Genomic DNA, 15,804 nt, shown 5'->3' on the forward strand with positions numbered 1-15,804 from the left:
AGCAAAGCATTAAAGTTCGATGTCATTGTTTCATGTAAATTACTAACAGGTGCATATATACATGTATTTCAGAGGAAATATGTTAAACGGAATTATAAAGCATGCGTAGCTATAAATAGTTGGGGTAAACCCATATTATGTCCGGGTACAGATGTGGTTCTATTTCCGAATCTGAGTGAACAGGAAATAGAAATTATGATTCATTCTAACGACTGTAGTGCAGTGTGATGTACACACCATGAGGGGAGACTGTTTCTAAACCAACATCACAGTGACGACTAAACTCACAAGAGAGGGAGAGGATACACGTGATCTCGGACGGAGAGGGAGCATGGAGGTAATATATAGTCCCGTATATAACATAATCATATAGATATGAATTATATAAATGCTAACAATAGCAATTTGAATGTATAGAAAGAGTGTTGAAATCTACGTTTCACAACAAAAGGAACCCTCACACTGTTTGGTGTTTCGTACATTGAGAAACAGTAGAATGTCAGATTGATTAACATATAAATAAATATACGCGACAAAACCATTGCTATAATAAGGGGAAAAGAGTTAATTGTACGATTCCGACAATATCATAAGCATGAATTTATGAATCACTGTCAAATATAGTGAAGATACAAGGTGTTTGCGAAAGGGTAAGCGTATCCAACCCCACCGAGGGGAATTGCATTGGACATACATGTATCAAAGATTAAATAAAACAACTCTGTAACAGAAACCTCAGAGCCTTCATATCTCCTAATTTCGGGAGTTGAGAATGAGATGAGTTAAGGATGATCGAACTGAGAAGGGGAAGGTCGGTGGAATGTAATAGGGGTAATTGTCGTATGAGAAATACGAGTAAGGAATAGTACAAATCCATATGTTGAAAGGAAGTTATATGAAGGCTGGCTGTTTTGCATCATTTGCCATTCTAAATGGACATATTCCTCGTGCGATTTGTGTATACAAAGTAGAGACAAAACTTGGTGATGGAACAAACTATGAAGTTCTATTCCTAATGAATTACATTATAAATCCAAACTAGCTTTGTGTCCATTTATTTTTAACACAGCTCCTTGGTCATGTTACCAGCATTATATATTAATTGAAAAATATAGGAAAACAAGCTTCCATCATCACAATCATCACGTTTTCATATAGACGAGAACAGTTACAACTGTACTAGAAGGGAGCGGTTATTCAATTCAGAAGTGTGGTTACTGTAATGTGACCTTATTTCCAGTATTGTCTCTCCATTCCAGACACGGCTGCTTGCATATTGCTGGATCGTGATCATTGCAACACTCAGAGCAGGATCTGGTACGTCTGCATTTAATCGTATCCGACTCACTTGTCTACCCACCTTAATGTAAACCAATATAGAAATTAATCGGAATGAATGATACCAAAAAGTTAATACTTAAGCAAGGGCCATAATTTGACATTAACGGCGGCGTCATTGTAAACGAGAGAATGTTCCACAAAATTGTAACCCAGGACACCTCTGGTGATATAGTTGATACAGATAACATTTCATAGTAACAGTACATGTGTACACCGCACTAGTACCTTCTTATATATTGCCTTTGGCTAGAATCTTGTGTCGACACATTGGGGGATTACTGCAAGGGAGCGGATTGTTCACAACACGGAATTGATGTCACCTGTGCGAAGACGTGTGCCACTTGCCGAGAAAAAGGTTTGTTATAGAACTCTTATTCCTTTATCTGTTTCTCGTTCCTTAAGCTAACCTTAACTTTGATTAACATGTACAACTTAACCAAATGTTATGTATACAGAGAACACAATTCGGATAAGATGTTTATTGCTGTTGTGGTTTCTTATTTGTATATATATTAACTTCTAAACACCATATATTGGTATTCGTTGATATACTATATCTGCCAAAAACGAAGTTTGATAAGTATACACAAACAGTCTCTCGAAATGCAAATGTCAATTACAGTGGCTTCATAATACTTTCCTAATAATACGACATTAATTGTGCAGGTTGTGCAAAAGGTTACTACAGGACAGCTGAGAGAATCTGTGAATCCTGTGCCAATCCGCCGGTATCACATCGTACTGACTCATACAACAGTTCCTGTCTGGAAGAGTGTCCCGATGGCAAGTGGGGACTTGACTGTAATAAAACCTGCAGCATTGGGTGTACGTCTACTTGTCGCAGATGGACTGGTACATGCCATGGTGGATGTAAACGCTGCTACTTCGGTGCTAAATGTAATCAAATAAGTGAAGGGTGTATCTGTGACCAAACCGCCGGGGAATGTATGTGTAAAGAAGGACATTATGAAGAAACGTGTGACTCACAGTGCTCAGTTAATTGTATAAGTGATGTATGTGATACCACGGGTACGTGTTCGAGCGGATGCAAGGAAGGTTGGTCTGGCAAGATGTGCGATCACTCCTGTGCAAACTGTTTACTGAGCAAGTGCATGGCTAATGGAACCTGTACACAGGGCTGCAAGGCTGGTTTCTATGGTAACTTGTGTCAGGTCGCATGTAACAAACAATGTCACAATATGACATGTAGATGGAACACAGGCGAGTGTGACGAGGGATGTACTGCTGGGTGGTATGGTGGCAGATGTGACATCAGATGTCCAGGAAACTGTGCTTCAGAATTGTGTGACAGAACTGATGGTTCATGTTCACACTGTAAGAATGGTTTCATGGGTTCTAACTGTACCACACCATGTCCTAATAATTGTGCTACGAAGACATGCGAACAAAAGAATGGTACGTGTGTCAAGTGTAAATTTGGCTACAGCGGATCTCACTGTGACACACCTTGTCCAGACAATTGTGCCACAGATGCCTGTGAACAACATGGCGCTTCCTGCACAGGATGCAAACCTGGCTATAAAGGTCCACACTGCGACACCCGGTGTCCAGATAAATGTTCGAGTTGTCACCAATCTGAAAATACATGTATCTCATGCAATGCTAACTGGTACGGGGAAACATGTGGCAAATCTTGCAACACATGTCTGAATGGTACATGCAACATAAATGATGGAGCCTGCCTATATGGATGTAAACTGGGTAGCTATGGCCACCACTGTAATCGAACCTGTAATGAAAACTGCTTAAAGACAGAATGTTTCCGTGACTCGGGAAACTGTACACACGGATGTAAGGACGGCTGGTGGGGGCCTCAGTGTAACAGCAGATGTCCATCACACTGTGCCAGGTGTGACAGAGTTGATGCTGCATGTCTGGAATGTGAGGAGAACTACTATGGAGAGAACTGTAGCAGCAGGTGTTCCCCCAGGTGCGGCAGCTGTGACGGAACAGGACATTGCCTTACCTGTGCTGAAGGCTTGGAGGGACACGACTGTCAGGGTAGTTATGTTAATCCTAACCACACTGAACGTCAAGAATCAAATCAACATCATGTATGATATAATATACTTTTTAAAAAGTACTTTAAAAGTAAACTGTTATTGTGCGTTTGTTCTCTGTCAGTTTCAGTGTCCTGGTCACATTTTGATAGCACGATATTCTTTGTTTTTAAGAAAAGAAATAATGTGATTTCTTTATCAGGATCAACTCGGATGCAGATGCTCTGGATTGTCATTCCTTGTCTTCTGATTGCGATTCTTGTCGGTTTGGCCTTCTTTGTTTTGAGACGGTAAGTTGGACTCTCGTGTCACTCTCGTGCCAACAGGGTTGGCTCTATTATGTTATTTGATACACGCCCATTCCGTTTTTATCGTTTCTGAGATACAAAAGATGATGTGTTTAGAATAATTTCTATCAATTTTCGCAAGTGATTTTTTCTCATCCGTTTGTATTCATTTCTTATGTTTCAGAAGTAATATGAAAGTCCAGGGCAAAATCAGAAGTCGATGTTTCGCATATTCTTCAAAAAAATCAACCGTTTTAGCTATAGACAATCCAACGTTTGAAACCACTCCAAAGGGTAACCTGCAGACACATAGTTCTTATGATCATCTCTTATCACAATGAAAGAGTTAAATGTTGAAACCGTTCTTGCTTAATAAGAGAGCTCTCATTAAATAATTATTATTTTATTAGTGAGGAACCGGTACTTATTGAACACTGTAGTACAACCATCTAACAATTTCAATTTCATCGCCCAGGATGCCACGCGCCTGTTGATGCGGTCACACCTGAGATACAACCCCTGATGAGTGGCGGGAGAGAGCACAGTGCCTCTACTGAAATCAGAATGAACGAGAGACAGAGGACAAGGTCTTCCCTCTCACACGCTCTTACATCCAGTTATACCTTAAAATCTGATGTTTCGCCTCGAACAAATTGTACATCCGGTCTTGTTCCGACGCCACACCGCCTAGCCGACACGTCGTATCCGGAATGTGTGTGGTCAACTGAAGTCCCAGTTCAACACCTCAACTCCTACGTTGCTAAGATGAAAATTGATGAAGGTTTAACTAAACAGTTTTTTGTGAGTATTTTACACAATTATTTGAGATTGAAGAAGCACAATGGTTTGTTTGGTCAGCAGCGGTGTCTTCAACATCACAGATTCAGACAAACCGTTTCATGTATTGTGTATCACATAACATATGTTCTTTTTTTGGTAATTATTATGTGATGCCGCTATTTCATGGTACCTTATATGTTAATACATAATACATGTCATTTACTCTATATTTCAAGGATCTTCCGTATGGTAAACTTGGTTCTTGTGACGAAGCTGAAATGCCAGGAAATGCTTTCAAGAATAGATACCGAAACATATTACCATGTAAGTATAATAGCACTGATTTCATCCTAATGGTTTGACCATGTGTATCACGGAATCTTGAACTAATTTGAATGAGTGAGTGAGTGAGTATGGTTTTACGCCGCTTTTAGCAATATTCCAGCAATATCACGGCGGGGGACACCAGAAATGGGCTTCACACATTGTACCCATGTCGGGAATCGAACCCGGGTCTTCGGTGTAACGAGCAAACGCTTTAACCACTAGGCTACCCGACCGCCCCGAACTACTTTGAAACAAAACATTAATTATCAGCAAAGAAAGATATAATGTTAATCCAGAAAATGATCTGTCAGATCCTTAAAATAACGAACTAACGATCCTTTAACACCGGGAACACTGTGTGTTAGCATGGATTGATATCATTTTGATACACTGCATAAGTCATTTAAAACTCACACATTTGGAATATGCTAATTGTACCAGAAGATTATTTTTAGAACATTTAGATTGTTTTTATTGATTGGTTTTTGAAAGTTGAAAGTGTTGACATATGAAAAATTGTTTCGTTATGTATGTTCGATATGTTCGATTATGTAAATAATCGACTCCAGGCCAGATAATCCAAGGACTGATGCCATGAGCATCGATCTACGCATGTGGGATACACCAGAGAAGATCCGAGATAGAATAAGTCTTCAGCGACCCATGCTTGCCGTAGAAGACGACTATGCCTGTCGTTACATTGCTTTCTTTTATTATTTCAGACGATCACTGTCGAGTCAAACTGGAGCCTATCCACAACATTCCCGGTTCCGATTACATAAACGCTAACTATATACACGTAAGTTTATATTATACAAAGTAAACAGCAGCAATATATACTCTGCTATGTACGACGTGGAGTGGGGCAAATGTTGAAAGATTTTGTTAACATAAACATCAACGAGTATTTTTTCGAAAAAGCATGCTTTTCATGAAATCTTTATTATGCTGCTTTCTTTAATTTGGTAATTTCAAGTACTTTTACTCTGGGTAATTCAGGATGGATCCGAATAATAGGTGAATATAAACCTTGTAGTTGTGTAAATATTCCATCATATACCTTCACTTCCTTTAGGGGAAAGGTAATGAATTTACAAGGACATGTATAATCAATGACTACAATATATAAGTACTATGTCGCAAATATATTAATGGTGGAACAATTTGGCTTCGGTTAAAAACATATTCGTTGATATAATGTTGAATCCAGCATACGTATGGTTACAAATGAGATCTTCAGTTGATAAAATTAATGTCCAAAAAGGTTTTCGTTTCGTATTCAAGATAACGTCCATCATTTGCATTCAACCTCCCTATTAATTTCCAAATGCAGATTAAAAATGTTTTTCAGACTGTCTGACAATGTTCTATATGTTAATCCACATATACACTGTGGCATTTTGAGCTAAATAGTACCTTATTCATAGTCCGGTTTTGATAAATTGCAATGTAATTTAACCTCGAACACGATCCCGTTATTTCAGGGATACGGCCGCCCGAGAGCATTCGTTGCTACACAAGGTAACTGTGTGTTTATGCTACCTATTTCCTTACTTTCGGTTAGCATTTCCTTTCCGAAGTTTCTCTGCATATCTATCTCGTAGCTATCCTGGCCACATTTCTTCTGACATTACTGCAGGGTCATATAAAGTGTGTTTGTTAAACCGTAGTTTCTGTTTCATGCGTTCTGTTATCATGACCTTGGGTCACCTCAAGGACACTTTTGAATATGTTCATGGCGTTAGTCTGTGCACGTGTACTTTCAGGTCCATACGGGGATGTCGTATGGGATTTCTGGAGAATGATATGGGAAACAGAGACGAGTAAAATAGTTATGTTGACAAACTTTGTTGAAAACAGAAAGGTAAGATTATAACCAACACAAAGCTTTTTTATTAAGCAACCGACAATGTTTAGTAAAGATTAACTGAAATGATGTGATACTGTAACAATAGTGTGATGGACTGTTTAAAGTATTTTACTTTGGGTCAATAGTAAAACTAGAAACATCACTTTTGCGTATATGCGTATATGATACAATTATAAAAATCGGTGTGTATAGAGTCTACCAGGTTATGAATCGAAAGCCCATCTACTTGTGTATCCGCCTATTTGTACTTAGCGGCAGCTTTGGGACAGATGTAGTTGATCCTTCGTGCTGTAAATAATTATAATGAAAGCTACAAAACCCTTTCCATATTCATAAGACATTTTTGCTAAAAGCAGAATCGATTGTAAAAGGCAAAAAAGCCGTGTAGGGATCACTGAAAACCAGACACCAAGTGTGGGAGAAAACACACACGAAATCCTTTGTCAGAAAAACATATTGCTTTATATTACTATTGTTTTGTTTGTAGAGAATCCAATCTGTCATTCTTTTAACTTCGTTCCTGCATGTTTACGTCGCCCTTTTACCACGCACCCCTACATGTTTTCCAGGCGAAGTGTGAGAAGTACTGGCCCGACTTCGGCCACCCAGGCTCCAACTACGAAGATGTCCATGTTCAGTGTGTGGCCGAGGAGGAGACGATGGACTACACAGTCAGGACGTTCTCTATACACAGGGTAGGGTCTGTTTCAATTGAGAATGGCAAAATGCAAAAGTATATAAAAGTGTCATGCGCAGTGTGTTGAGTAGCAGAGTTGGATGAAGTCACGTCCACGCGAAACCGTCAATGTGTGATTTTGCATGAAATCATTTATATCATTGAATTTTCCGTCCCTTTTGACACTAATGTGATTGACAAAATTCAGGAAAAAACATAGCAAATATGTGAGCCTCGTCATTGAAATAGCACGCTTGCATCCCAAGTACAAGGTTGTCCGAATTCCCGTTGTCCTTGGTGCCGTAGGTTTGTTATCTCCCAATCTGTTGACTGACACTGGGAGAGTACCCGGGTTTGCTACCAGGAATACAACCCTTCTGACAATCTGGGTAATGCAGAAGGCAGTAGTATTGGGGAGTCTTTACATTCTCCGAAAAGTTCTTGGTGGTTTCGACAACGCAGTCCCATTCGTTGTCTGGGCTGCGAGTAGTGGGGGCAAGGGCCCTGAGCTGATGATGAGCCTAACCAGCCTGACAGTGAAAGTATCTCCCAGACCCTCATTGTTGCATTTATTTATTTTAATCTGTATATTATAATAATAATAATAATAATAATAATAATAATAATAATAATAATAATAATAATAATAAAACTGTCAACATTCATACTAAATCTCAGCTAAAAGCAGAGTCGATTGTGACGTTGAATGTTTCATCTTCCTGGTCATAACTCTGCATAACCTTGTGACCGTGTGCGTGTATTTGTCAGTGATTGCCATTGAGTGCACTCATTTCCTCGCCTCAATAAACTAAACGAAATGCTACAATTACATAGGCCAACGTCATTATGTCATGTCAACACCTATTGTAGAGGTGTCAAAACGCATACAGTTATCACTACCAGTACTATTGACAGGATGAACGACTATGCTAAAGCAGTACTACGTGGACTGAGTTTGGGCTTTCCTCCCTTACTAAGCTGATAGGCCGTGACATAACTAAGACAATGTTCAAAGCGAAGTGATTCCAAACTCACTGACACCATTTGTAGTCTTAGGTTATGATTACATACATTAGACACATAGCCATACGTGAAATAACATGCACATTTGTTTTTATTCCATTGGTAACTTGAATATTCCTGGTACACCTGTCCGCCCCTGTTTAACTGTGTTCATTTTACGGATATCTGACGTTACGATTCTCAGGATGAAGAACCGACCAGAACGCTGAAGCACTACCACTTCACTGCATGGCCAGACAAAGGAGTACCAGAGGATGTCGGGGTGCTGGTGGACTTCCACAGACTGGTCAAGAACGCACCTTCAAGAAGTAAAGGCCCAGTAGTTGTCCACTGCAGGTACGTCAAAGCCGTAGTGTACACGTGGGACGGATTACTATTTGGAACGTCCATACCAAATCAGTAGGGGTGAAATGGGGCTTAACGTCGCTTTCAAGAACATTGCACTTATATAGCACGTGTACGTGTGCGTGCTTGTGTGTGTGTGTGTGTGTGTGTGTGTGTGTGTGTGTGTGTGTGTGTGTGTGTGTTCATAATCACAGGGGCGATGGGGTAGCGCAGTGGTTAAAGCATTCGCTCGTCAAGCTGAAGACCCAGGTTCGATTGCCCACATTGGTACGGTGTTTGAAGCCCATTTCTGGTGTCCCCCGCATTCACTCACTCATAATCACATGGACCAGACGTCTAAAAGCGTAGGCATTTGCTTTGTGGAGTTGCGACCCGCTAGCGCGCCATAATCACAGGTTCGTATCCCATAATTGCTCTGGTTATGATTCTTGGTTTGTCAGTATAAGCCCATTCACGTGGGTTTCTCCACATACATGACTGAGACTTTCGGGTTTCCTTTCCACAATGAGTTAATACGCCGTGGTATAGCTGAAATACGCTCCAAGAGGCATTAAAACCAACTACTGCGATATGATCAGATGTTGACATTACACAGCAGTGAATGTTGTTTTCAGCGCTGGGATAGGCCGGACTGGGACGTGGATCGCTCTGGACTATTTGATTGGACAAGCCAAGGCGGAAGGTGTGGTCGATGTCTTTGAGTGCATTGTCAGGCTCCGACATCAGCGTATGGATTTGATACAGACTGAGGTGAGGTATTTTTGTTCATATAAAACCTAAAATATACATTACATGACACGTCATTGTGGTGGCACGTGATCCTGTGTACAACACACAGGTGACAAATAAGGTGAAGTTAATCAACATTGTTTGCGTAGAGTAAATGGATCGGTGTCCGCGCCCGGCGTTTTGACTCCCGAGGGTTTAGCCCATGCCGTGAATGGGTACCCGGTAGGATGAGAGATGGGATATGAGCATGCTTTAAGGTGTGAATACATTATTATTATTATTATTATTATTATTATTATTATTATTATTATTATTATTATTATCATCATCATCATCATCGTCATCAACATCATCATCATCCTCATCATCATTATTATTGTCAAAACTTTAAACAAATGTGTACATAGTAGCGATTTTTCTAACAGGCGCAGTACATATTTCTACACGAAGTCCTTGTAGAGGTTCTCCTATCATGTGATAAGAAGAAGCCGGTGTGTACGGGTAAAGACAAGGTTAGCGATGAGTACGCAGTCGTGCAGGTGAGTGTCATTATTGTAACTTCGAAAGTAATGGAATGTCGTCAAGGAGGAAATAGCATATTAGCTTTTAGTCAGGACTCACTATTCGGCAAAGTTGACTTTTGGACTCATTGTGTGACAATTGCTGTCGTCAATGTTGGCCTGGGATTGTTCGAAACCACAAGTAAAAGCGACCAAATACTTTCCATAAACGCAGAGTCGATCATACGATTACGATTATACACAGAACATGTGTTTATGAATCACTATCCAAAATGTGATACCCGGGGTTCGCGAAGAAATATTTACTTTTTCACTTTCTTGTAAATTCTTACATGTCTCAAAATTGCCTGATATTGATTCTACTATCCGCTCACGCTTTTAACCATACGTTGCCTTCTCCTGCGAGGAACCCCTTCCAGCTATCGGAAGACTTTATATATATATTATTTTGTACTGGTTGTATCATGTGCAAATGTTAAGAATGTTAGAATTGTGAGATGTACATTATCTTGTATCATGCTCCAGAAACGGAAACGGAATCCAATTTTGGAACAAGAAAACGACAAATATAGGCATCGCATTCGGTTACCTTTGCCAGAGATACCCTCACTCGCTGTCGACAGCTTTCAAGATCAACCACAGGTAGGAAGGAGAAACATGGGCAGGGTTCAACTCTCATGCGATAGTTTCAATTGTAAAATATTGTTTATTGTCATTTCACCAGCAAACATACGGAAATGAATCTCATGACATGCAATAAGCGAAAAACAAGAAACTTAAATTTGTGTCGGAAATTTATACATATTTTAATTGCAGGACAGGCGCAGCTGACGACCGCGTGATGAGGGCTGTTGAGGTTCCTGAATACGGATATTATGTCTCAAAGCTGCTGCCAACAGTAAAATGTAATCATACTTACCCATGTGCATTGTCCGGAGGATTTAATATCATATTTACATTACATTCATTAACAGTGTAAATAGAGGTTCACCGTATACAAATTACTTCTACATAGTGAGTGAGTGAGTAAGTAGGGTTTTAGTCAATATTACAGCATTATCCACGCTGTGGACACGTTGGCTTCACACATTGGAATCGAACCCAAGTCTTAGGCGTGACGAGTAAACGCTTTACCAAATAGGCTACCTCACCGCTCCTATACACGAGAAGTCTGTAATTATATGTTAATATGAGTCACCGAAGCCCATGTTTTTAAACGGAGTACGAGTACGTTATGTTAAGATTATATAATAATTATATTCATTCGGTGGTTGTGGCCGGGGGTCGAATCAGCGAACTCCTGCTCTCCCCGGGCAGACGCTCTATCCTCTACACCACGGAGGCGGTTTGGTGTTTTTTTAACAGGGTAATGATTGATTTTAAACCTCGATATTGATGAATTGTAAAGATGTGGGTTGTATCAATTAAAGTCAACAGTTACATTGATCAGTAGATAATGTTTCATCGATTGAACCCGACCTATGAAAAGACTATGGTTTCTATGGCTGTATCTATCAACAATGACGTGTTTTTACTGACCCGTCAACGTTTACCCGAACTACAGGAATGTGCGTGGAGCGTTACACTGGAAATATTTCCTTGTTAGGCGACAGTGAAACAGAAACTCAACAAAGCCGTGTGTCGCGGTAACTGGGCCATGTCAATGTGACCTTGTTACAGCGTTATGTATACCCAGACTGGGTAGTTAGGGTGCACCTGTAAATAACAGCTGATCATCTGTGTGGGCGCGAGTCAATAGTTCACACGTATTCATTGTTTTTATATGACATACATACGGTATTATAAGAGCATATGCATATACAATACAAGTATAACAGTATTCAGAGGACATACAGTGTTGCAACATAGTTCATACAATATGTTATTTAACTTTTTGCATAACAACTTTGCATCATTTTTTTAACAGTTCTATTTTTGTAGTGGTATAGACCGACAAACTTCAGATTGTTTGGATATTTACGATATTATGATGGGATACAAGTATTTCTCTGTTCTTAAAACAACGCGCAGATTAGATAATGAAATTCATCCCCGATGTCACTCGTATCACATAGTGGACGTAGTCTATTTGTTAATAGTACTTTGTTCCATCTGCCTTTTCAATGAAGTCGATGATTTGAAGTTCGAAAAAGACATATTTGATATTCTATATACATTATCCAAAATTTTAATATATGGTTCAAAATATAAATCAGATTTAAATTACTTATATGTGGTACATTTGAAGTATTTTCTATTTCGTTTCTCCATTATACTTGTAGATATTGATGATGTAATCTTGTAGAAATAACATTATTTGGCGAGAAGGTAGTAAACCAATTTGGGGATTGCCATATGTCACTGAAACCCAAATCATTCAGATTATGCTTCACAAAGTTAATCCATGAATGTGTATAATGTTCAGATTCATAATCTGATAATAACATTTTATATACAATATAAGAAAACGTATTAGATGACATCGTTTTTTTTACTAAATAGTATGATCTACCACCCATGCCTTTGTGATACGATGCCATGCTCTCAACCCTGTCGCTGTGCCTGACCACCCGATCCATTTGGTCTCATACATGTAGGTTGCTGGGGATCTATTCTAACCCTGTATCTTCACCGGTTGTATATATTTGTTGGTGATTAACAAGCAATTTAAATAATCATATTTTTTTATCATCATTTATGTTTAAATTGTAAATATATGTTAACGCATGCCAGATTCATGTATTTTGTATATTATGTAATTTTTGACATTATATAATTTTTTTTGTTGAAACTTTTCATATTATGTACCTTTTGATATTATGTACCTTTTAAAATTATGCGATATTCTTGTGTGTAAATAGTAGTCCCATACATTCTGTTTAATCACTCCTGCTCTGTTAAAGTTAAGTAATCTTGACAGCTTTCGTAGAATATCTATTACAGTAAAAAGCCTTCAAATGTAAATCATGATGTACATGTATCTGAACATCAACAGTAAACAGTCCAGTAAACAAACATGTTAAAAGCAGATTGAAACCCGTTAATGCAAATGATCCGGATAATTAAATTCCGGATTAATGAGTGAGTGAGTGAGTTGGGTTTAACGCCGCTTTTAACAGTATTCCAGTTATATCACGGCGTGTCAGCTTAATGTGGGAGGAAAGCCCGAAGTGATGCAGGTCTCAGACGTTTACCACTGTGGTGAAACCCACGAGCACGGGCATGGTGGTGACAAACCTAGAAACATAATCGGGGCGAACCGGGATTCGAAGCCACAATCATAGGTTTCTGGCATGCCCAAGGGACGCAAGTCTGCACAGCGAATCGCGGCGCCTTAGACGACTAGGCCACCCGTGCCCCCAAAATTCCGAATTAACCAATCATGATTGAAATCAATGATTGTTCCCATAACATCGTCTTGAAGAAAGGGTTTCCGGACCATCGAGGTTTCACTGTATTTACACTTTTTAACCCGTAACATATTTCTAAAATTACATGTACTTGCAATGAATAAAGATACCAGAATGTTGTCGAAATGTTTTCGCTTTTCACTAATTTCCACTTTCTATTTACGTGGATGATTGAGGTGTCTGGTATAATTAGAGTGATAACTGGAGTAACCGAATGTCATTGAAACGTGCATTAAATGTACCCTCGTGACGATGCAGGCGGAAATGAGGTACACTAGTTTAGTAATGAATATTGATGTTGAACTTTGATGCATGATGCATTCGTATTTATACTTTGTCTGTGAGACAGCCGGGTGTAGGCTTGACACATGTGTATGTGCACTTGCTTTATGACTCACGCTGACGAATGTTTGATTCGTCTGATAAAAGGCAAATACACCGCTGGTACAACACGTTCACTTCCTGGTATACAGTTTAATGTGTGCCTAACGACATGCTCAAACCATGTTTTTCACCCGAAGTGGTTGTGAAACGATGGATGACTCAGTATAAGAAGCTTTGTTTCTCATAGCATGGAATTCAGAATTGAGAATATTCAGACTCTCAATTTACAGCATACCCTTGCCTTTGCATGTATTTGTGACGAGTGCTACCTTTAGGGCAGGATACGGTAAACTTGTCGCGAACACCTGGTGTCATCACTATTTGACAGTCATTCATAAACACATGTACATGATATACTCAAAATAGTACATTAGACTTTGCTTTTGGCAGAGATTCGCTTTTATTTACATTTTACTCAATATTTCCGCGTCTCAAGTACGTATCTTTTCACTGTACAGTTTTTAAATTAACAACTCAAAAGCAAATACAAATTATCTCCCTTGCACTGTCCCCAAAGAACCGGGCGGCCAGGTGTTTGCAAATACTTGGTGAATGCCAAGAGCAAGCGAGTCATTGTGTTTTGACGTCTTGATAAATTCATAGTGTAGGTAACATCACATTAAGCCTCGATGTTTGTATTCTAAAACAGCAGAATAGGCAAAATGTTGATCTGATCTAAATGATCCACATGTATAGTCCAACAAGATAACACGATAGGCATATACGTATGTTATAGAGAAATAAATAATTGTATATTATCTATTTTTTAAATCGCAAGAAACCGTGTTCTTAATACTTATATATAGTGTAACAAATTGTATTATTCTCCTAAAAATAAATTGTTTTGGTTTGAAAGATTATTGCAATCAAGAGAGAAATATTTTACGAATCTTCACAGAATTTTCTATCGTTTGAATGTGGCTGTTGCTAATCCTGGGGGCACGGTTGGCCCAGTTTCGAGGGAACCGCAGTTTGTTGTACACATTTGCGTCCTTGGGGCTTTAACATAAAACTACAATCGTGGGTTCGAATCCAAGATTCGCCCTAGTTATGTTTCGAGTTAACTTCTAAAACCTGCATCACTACCGATCGATGGAACAGCATCACTGGAAAGGGAATATGCCTTCTTCTTCAAAACAAGCCCGGAGCGCTATTTCAAACACGCATGTTGTAAATTGACAGTTCCAAAGTTGTGCCTTAGAGTTATGTGTGGCAATAGTATATGGGTTTGGACAATCATCAACGCGCCCCGGAAACTTGTCACACATTTAATTAAGTTTCATACGTAACTCTCACATTATTACACGTGTCCTCCACAAAATTATTTAACTGAAACCGAAAATATAAACACATATTTCCATGTTAAGAAGCATAGGGCGTTACAGGTTCATTATACGACTTGATACATTGTTCCATATGTGGATTATTCTTATAATCGGTTACGGTGAAATGCTCCTAAATAATTAAGCCTGCTTAACGCCAAGGTGTATCAACTAAATCATTGCAGGTGATGCATTCGTACACTTAGTTGTGTTAGGGTGGAGTGCCCTACTTGTTAACGTTCGCGCATCACACCGAGGACAGACCCGGGTTCTATTCTCCACACTTTGGTATTCCCCGTGGTGATACTCCTGGTATACAGCTAAAAGCGGCGTAAAACCCTGCTGAATCACTCACTAGTTGTGTCGCCTTTCAGTTGAGTTTTGATTCTATAGGGTAGAAGAAAACAGTATTCACAATGTTGATATCTACATGTCGATAGTCAGAAAGGAAACTGCATTCTACAAATCGTGCACTTAAATATGACGACATATTATAAGAAACTACATCTACATTATCTCACTTTCTGTGAAATAGAGAAAGTGATTTCAAATTCATTGAGTTGTTAGTATATAAGTTCTCTCGCAACTTCATGATGCATTTCATTTAAGTCTGTAACATTGTAGAGTGGTTGAAGCTTAGAAACGTAAAACATTGTGGCCATTGAAGGCGATTGCGGAGCGTGTGATTTCAGCACTTTTACATGGAAAATTCAATACTTTCTATAAATATTATGAATTTTTCTCTTCGGAAATTGACATTCGCAACAA

The 15,804-nt window shown here is 39.1% G+C and overlaps 1 protein-coding gene across 1 annotated transcript; it reads left to right on the top strand.

The window, feature by feature from the left end:
- Nucleotides 1-249: 249 nt before the first annotated feature.
- Nucleotides 250-13,437, top strand: LOC139456978 (uncharacterized). The gene is made up of 16 exons (XM_071238442.1): nucleotides 250-337; nucleotides 1,260-1,317; nucleotides 1,592-1,696; nucleotides 2,008-2,905; nucleotides 3,212-3,363; nucleotides 4,125-4,450; nucleotides 4,666-4,753; nucleotides 5,479-5,555; nucleotides 6,241-6,277; nucleotides 6,523-6,620; nucleotides 7,196-7,321; nucleotides 8,510-8,661; nucleotides 9,285-9,420; nucleotides 9,825-9,938; nucleotides 10,446-10,562; nucleotides 10,737-13,437. The coding sequence occupies exons 1-16, from the start codon at nucleotides 332-334 to the stop codon at nucleotides 10,749-10,751; spliced, it is 2,505 nt and encodes an 834-aa protein (XP_071094543.1). The 5' UTR covers nucleotides 250-331; the 3' UTR covers nucleotides 10,752-13,437.
- Nucleotides 13,438-15,804: the final 2,367 nt, after the last annotated feature.

The sequence above is a fragment of the Haliotis cracherodii genome, unplaced genomic scaffold (genome assembly GCF_022045235.1).
Source record: "Haliotis cracherodii isolate W230 unplaced genomic scaffold, xgHalCrac1.p SCAF_1, whole genome shotgun sequence".
Classification (NCBI taxonomy): Eukaryota; Metazoa; Mollusca; class Gastropoda; order Lepetellida; family Haliotidae; genus Haliotis; species Haliotis cracherodii.

Coding starts and splice junctions, on each gene's coding strand:
- LOC139456978 (XM_071238442.1), top strand. Junction 1,697..2,007: donor TGCCACTTGCCGAGAAAAAG/GTTTGTTATAGA, acceptor TTAATTGTGCAG/GTTGTGCAAAAGGTTACTAC. Junction 9,939..10,445: donor ATGAGTACGCAGTCGTGCAG/GTGAGTGTCATT, acceptor ATCATGCTCCAG/AAACGGAAACGGAATCCAAT.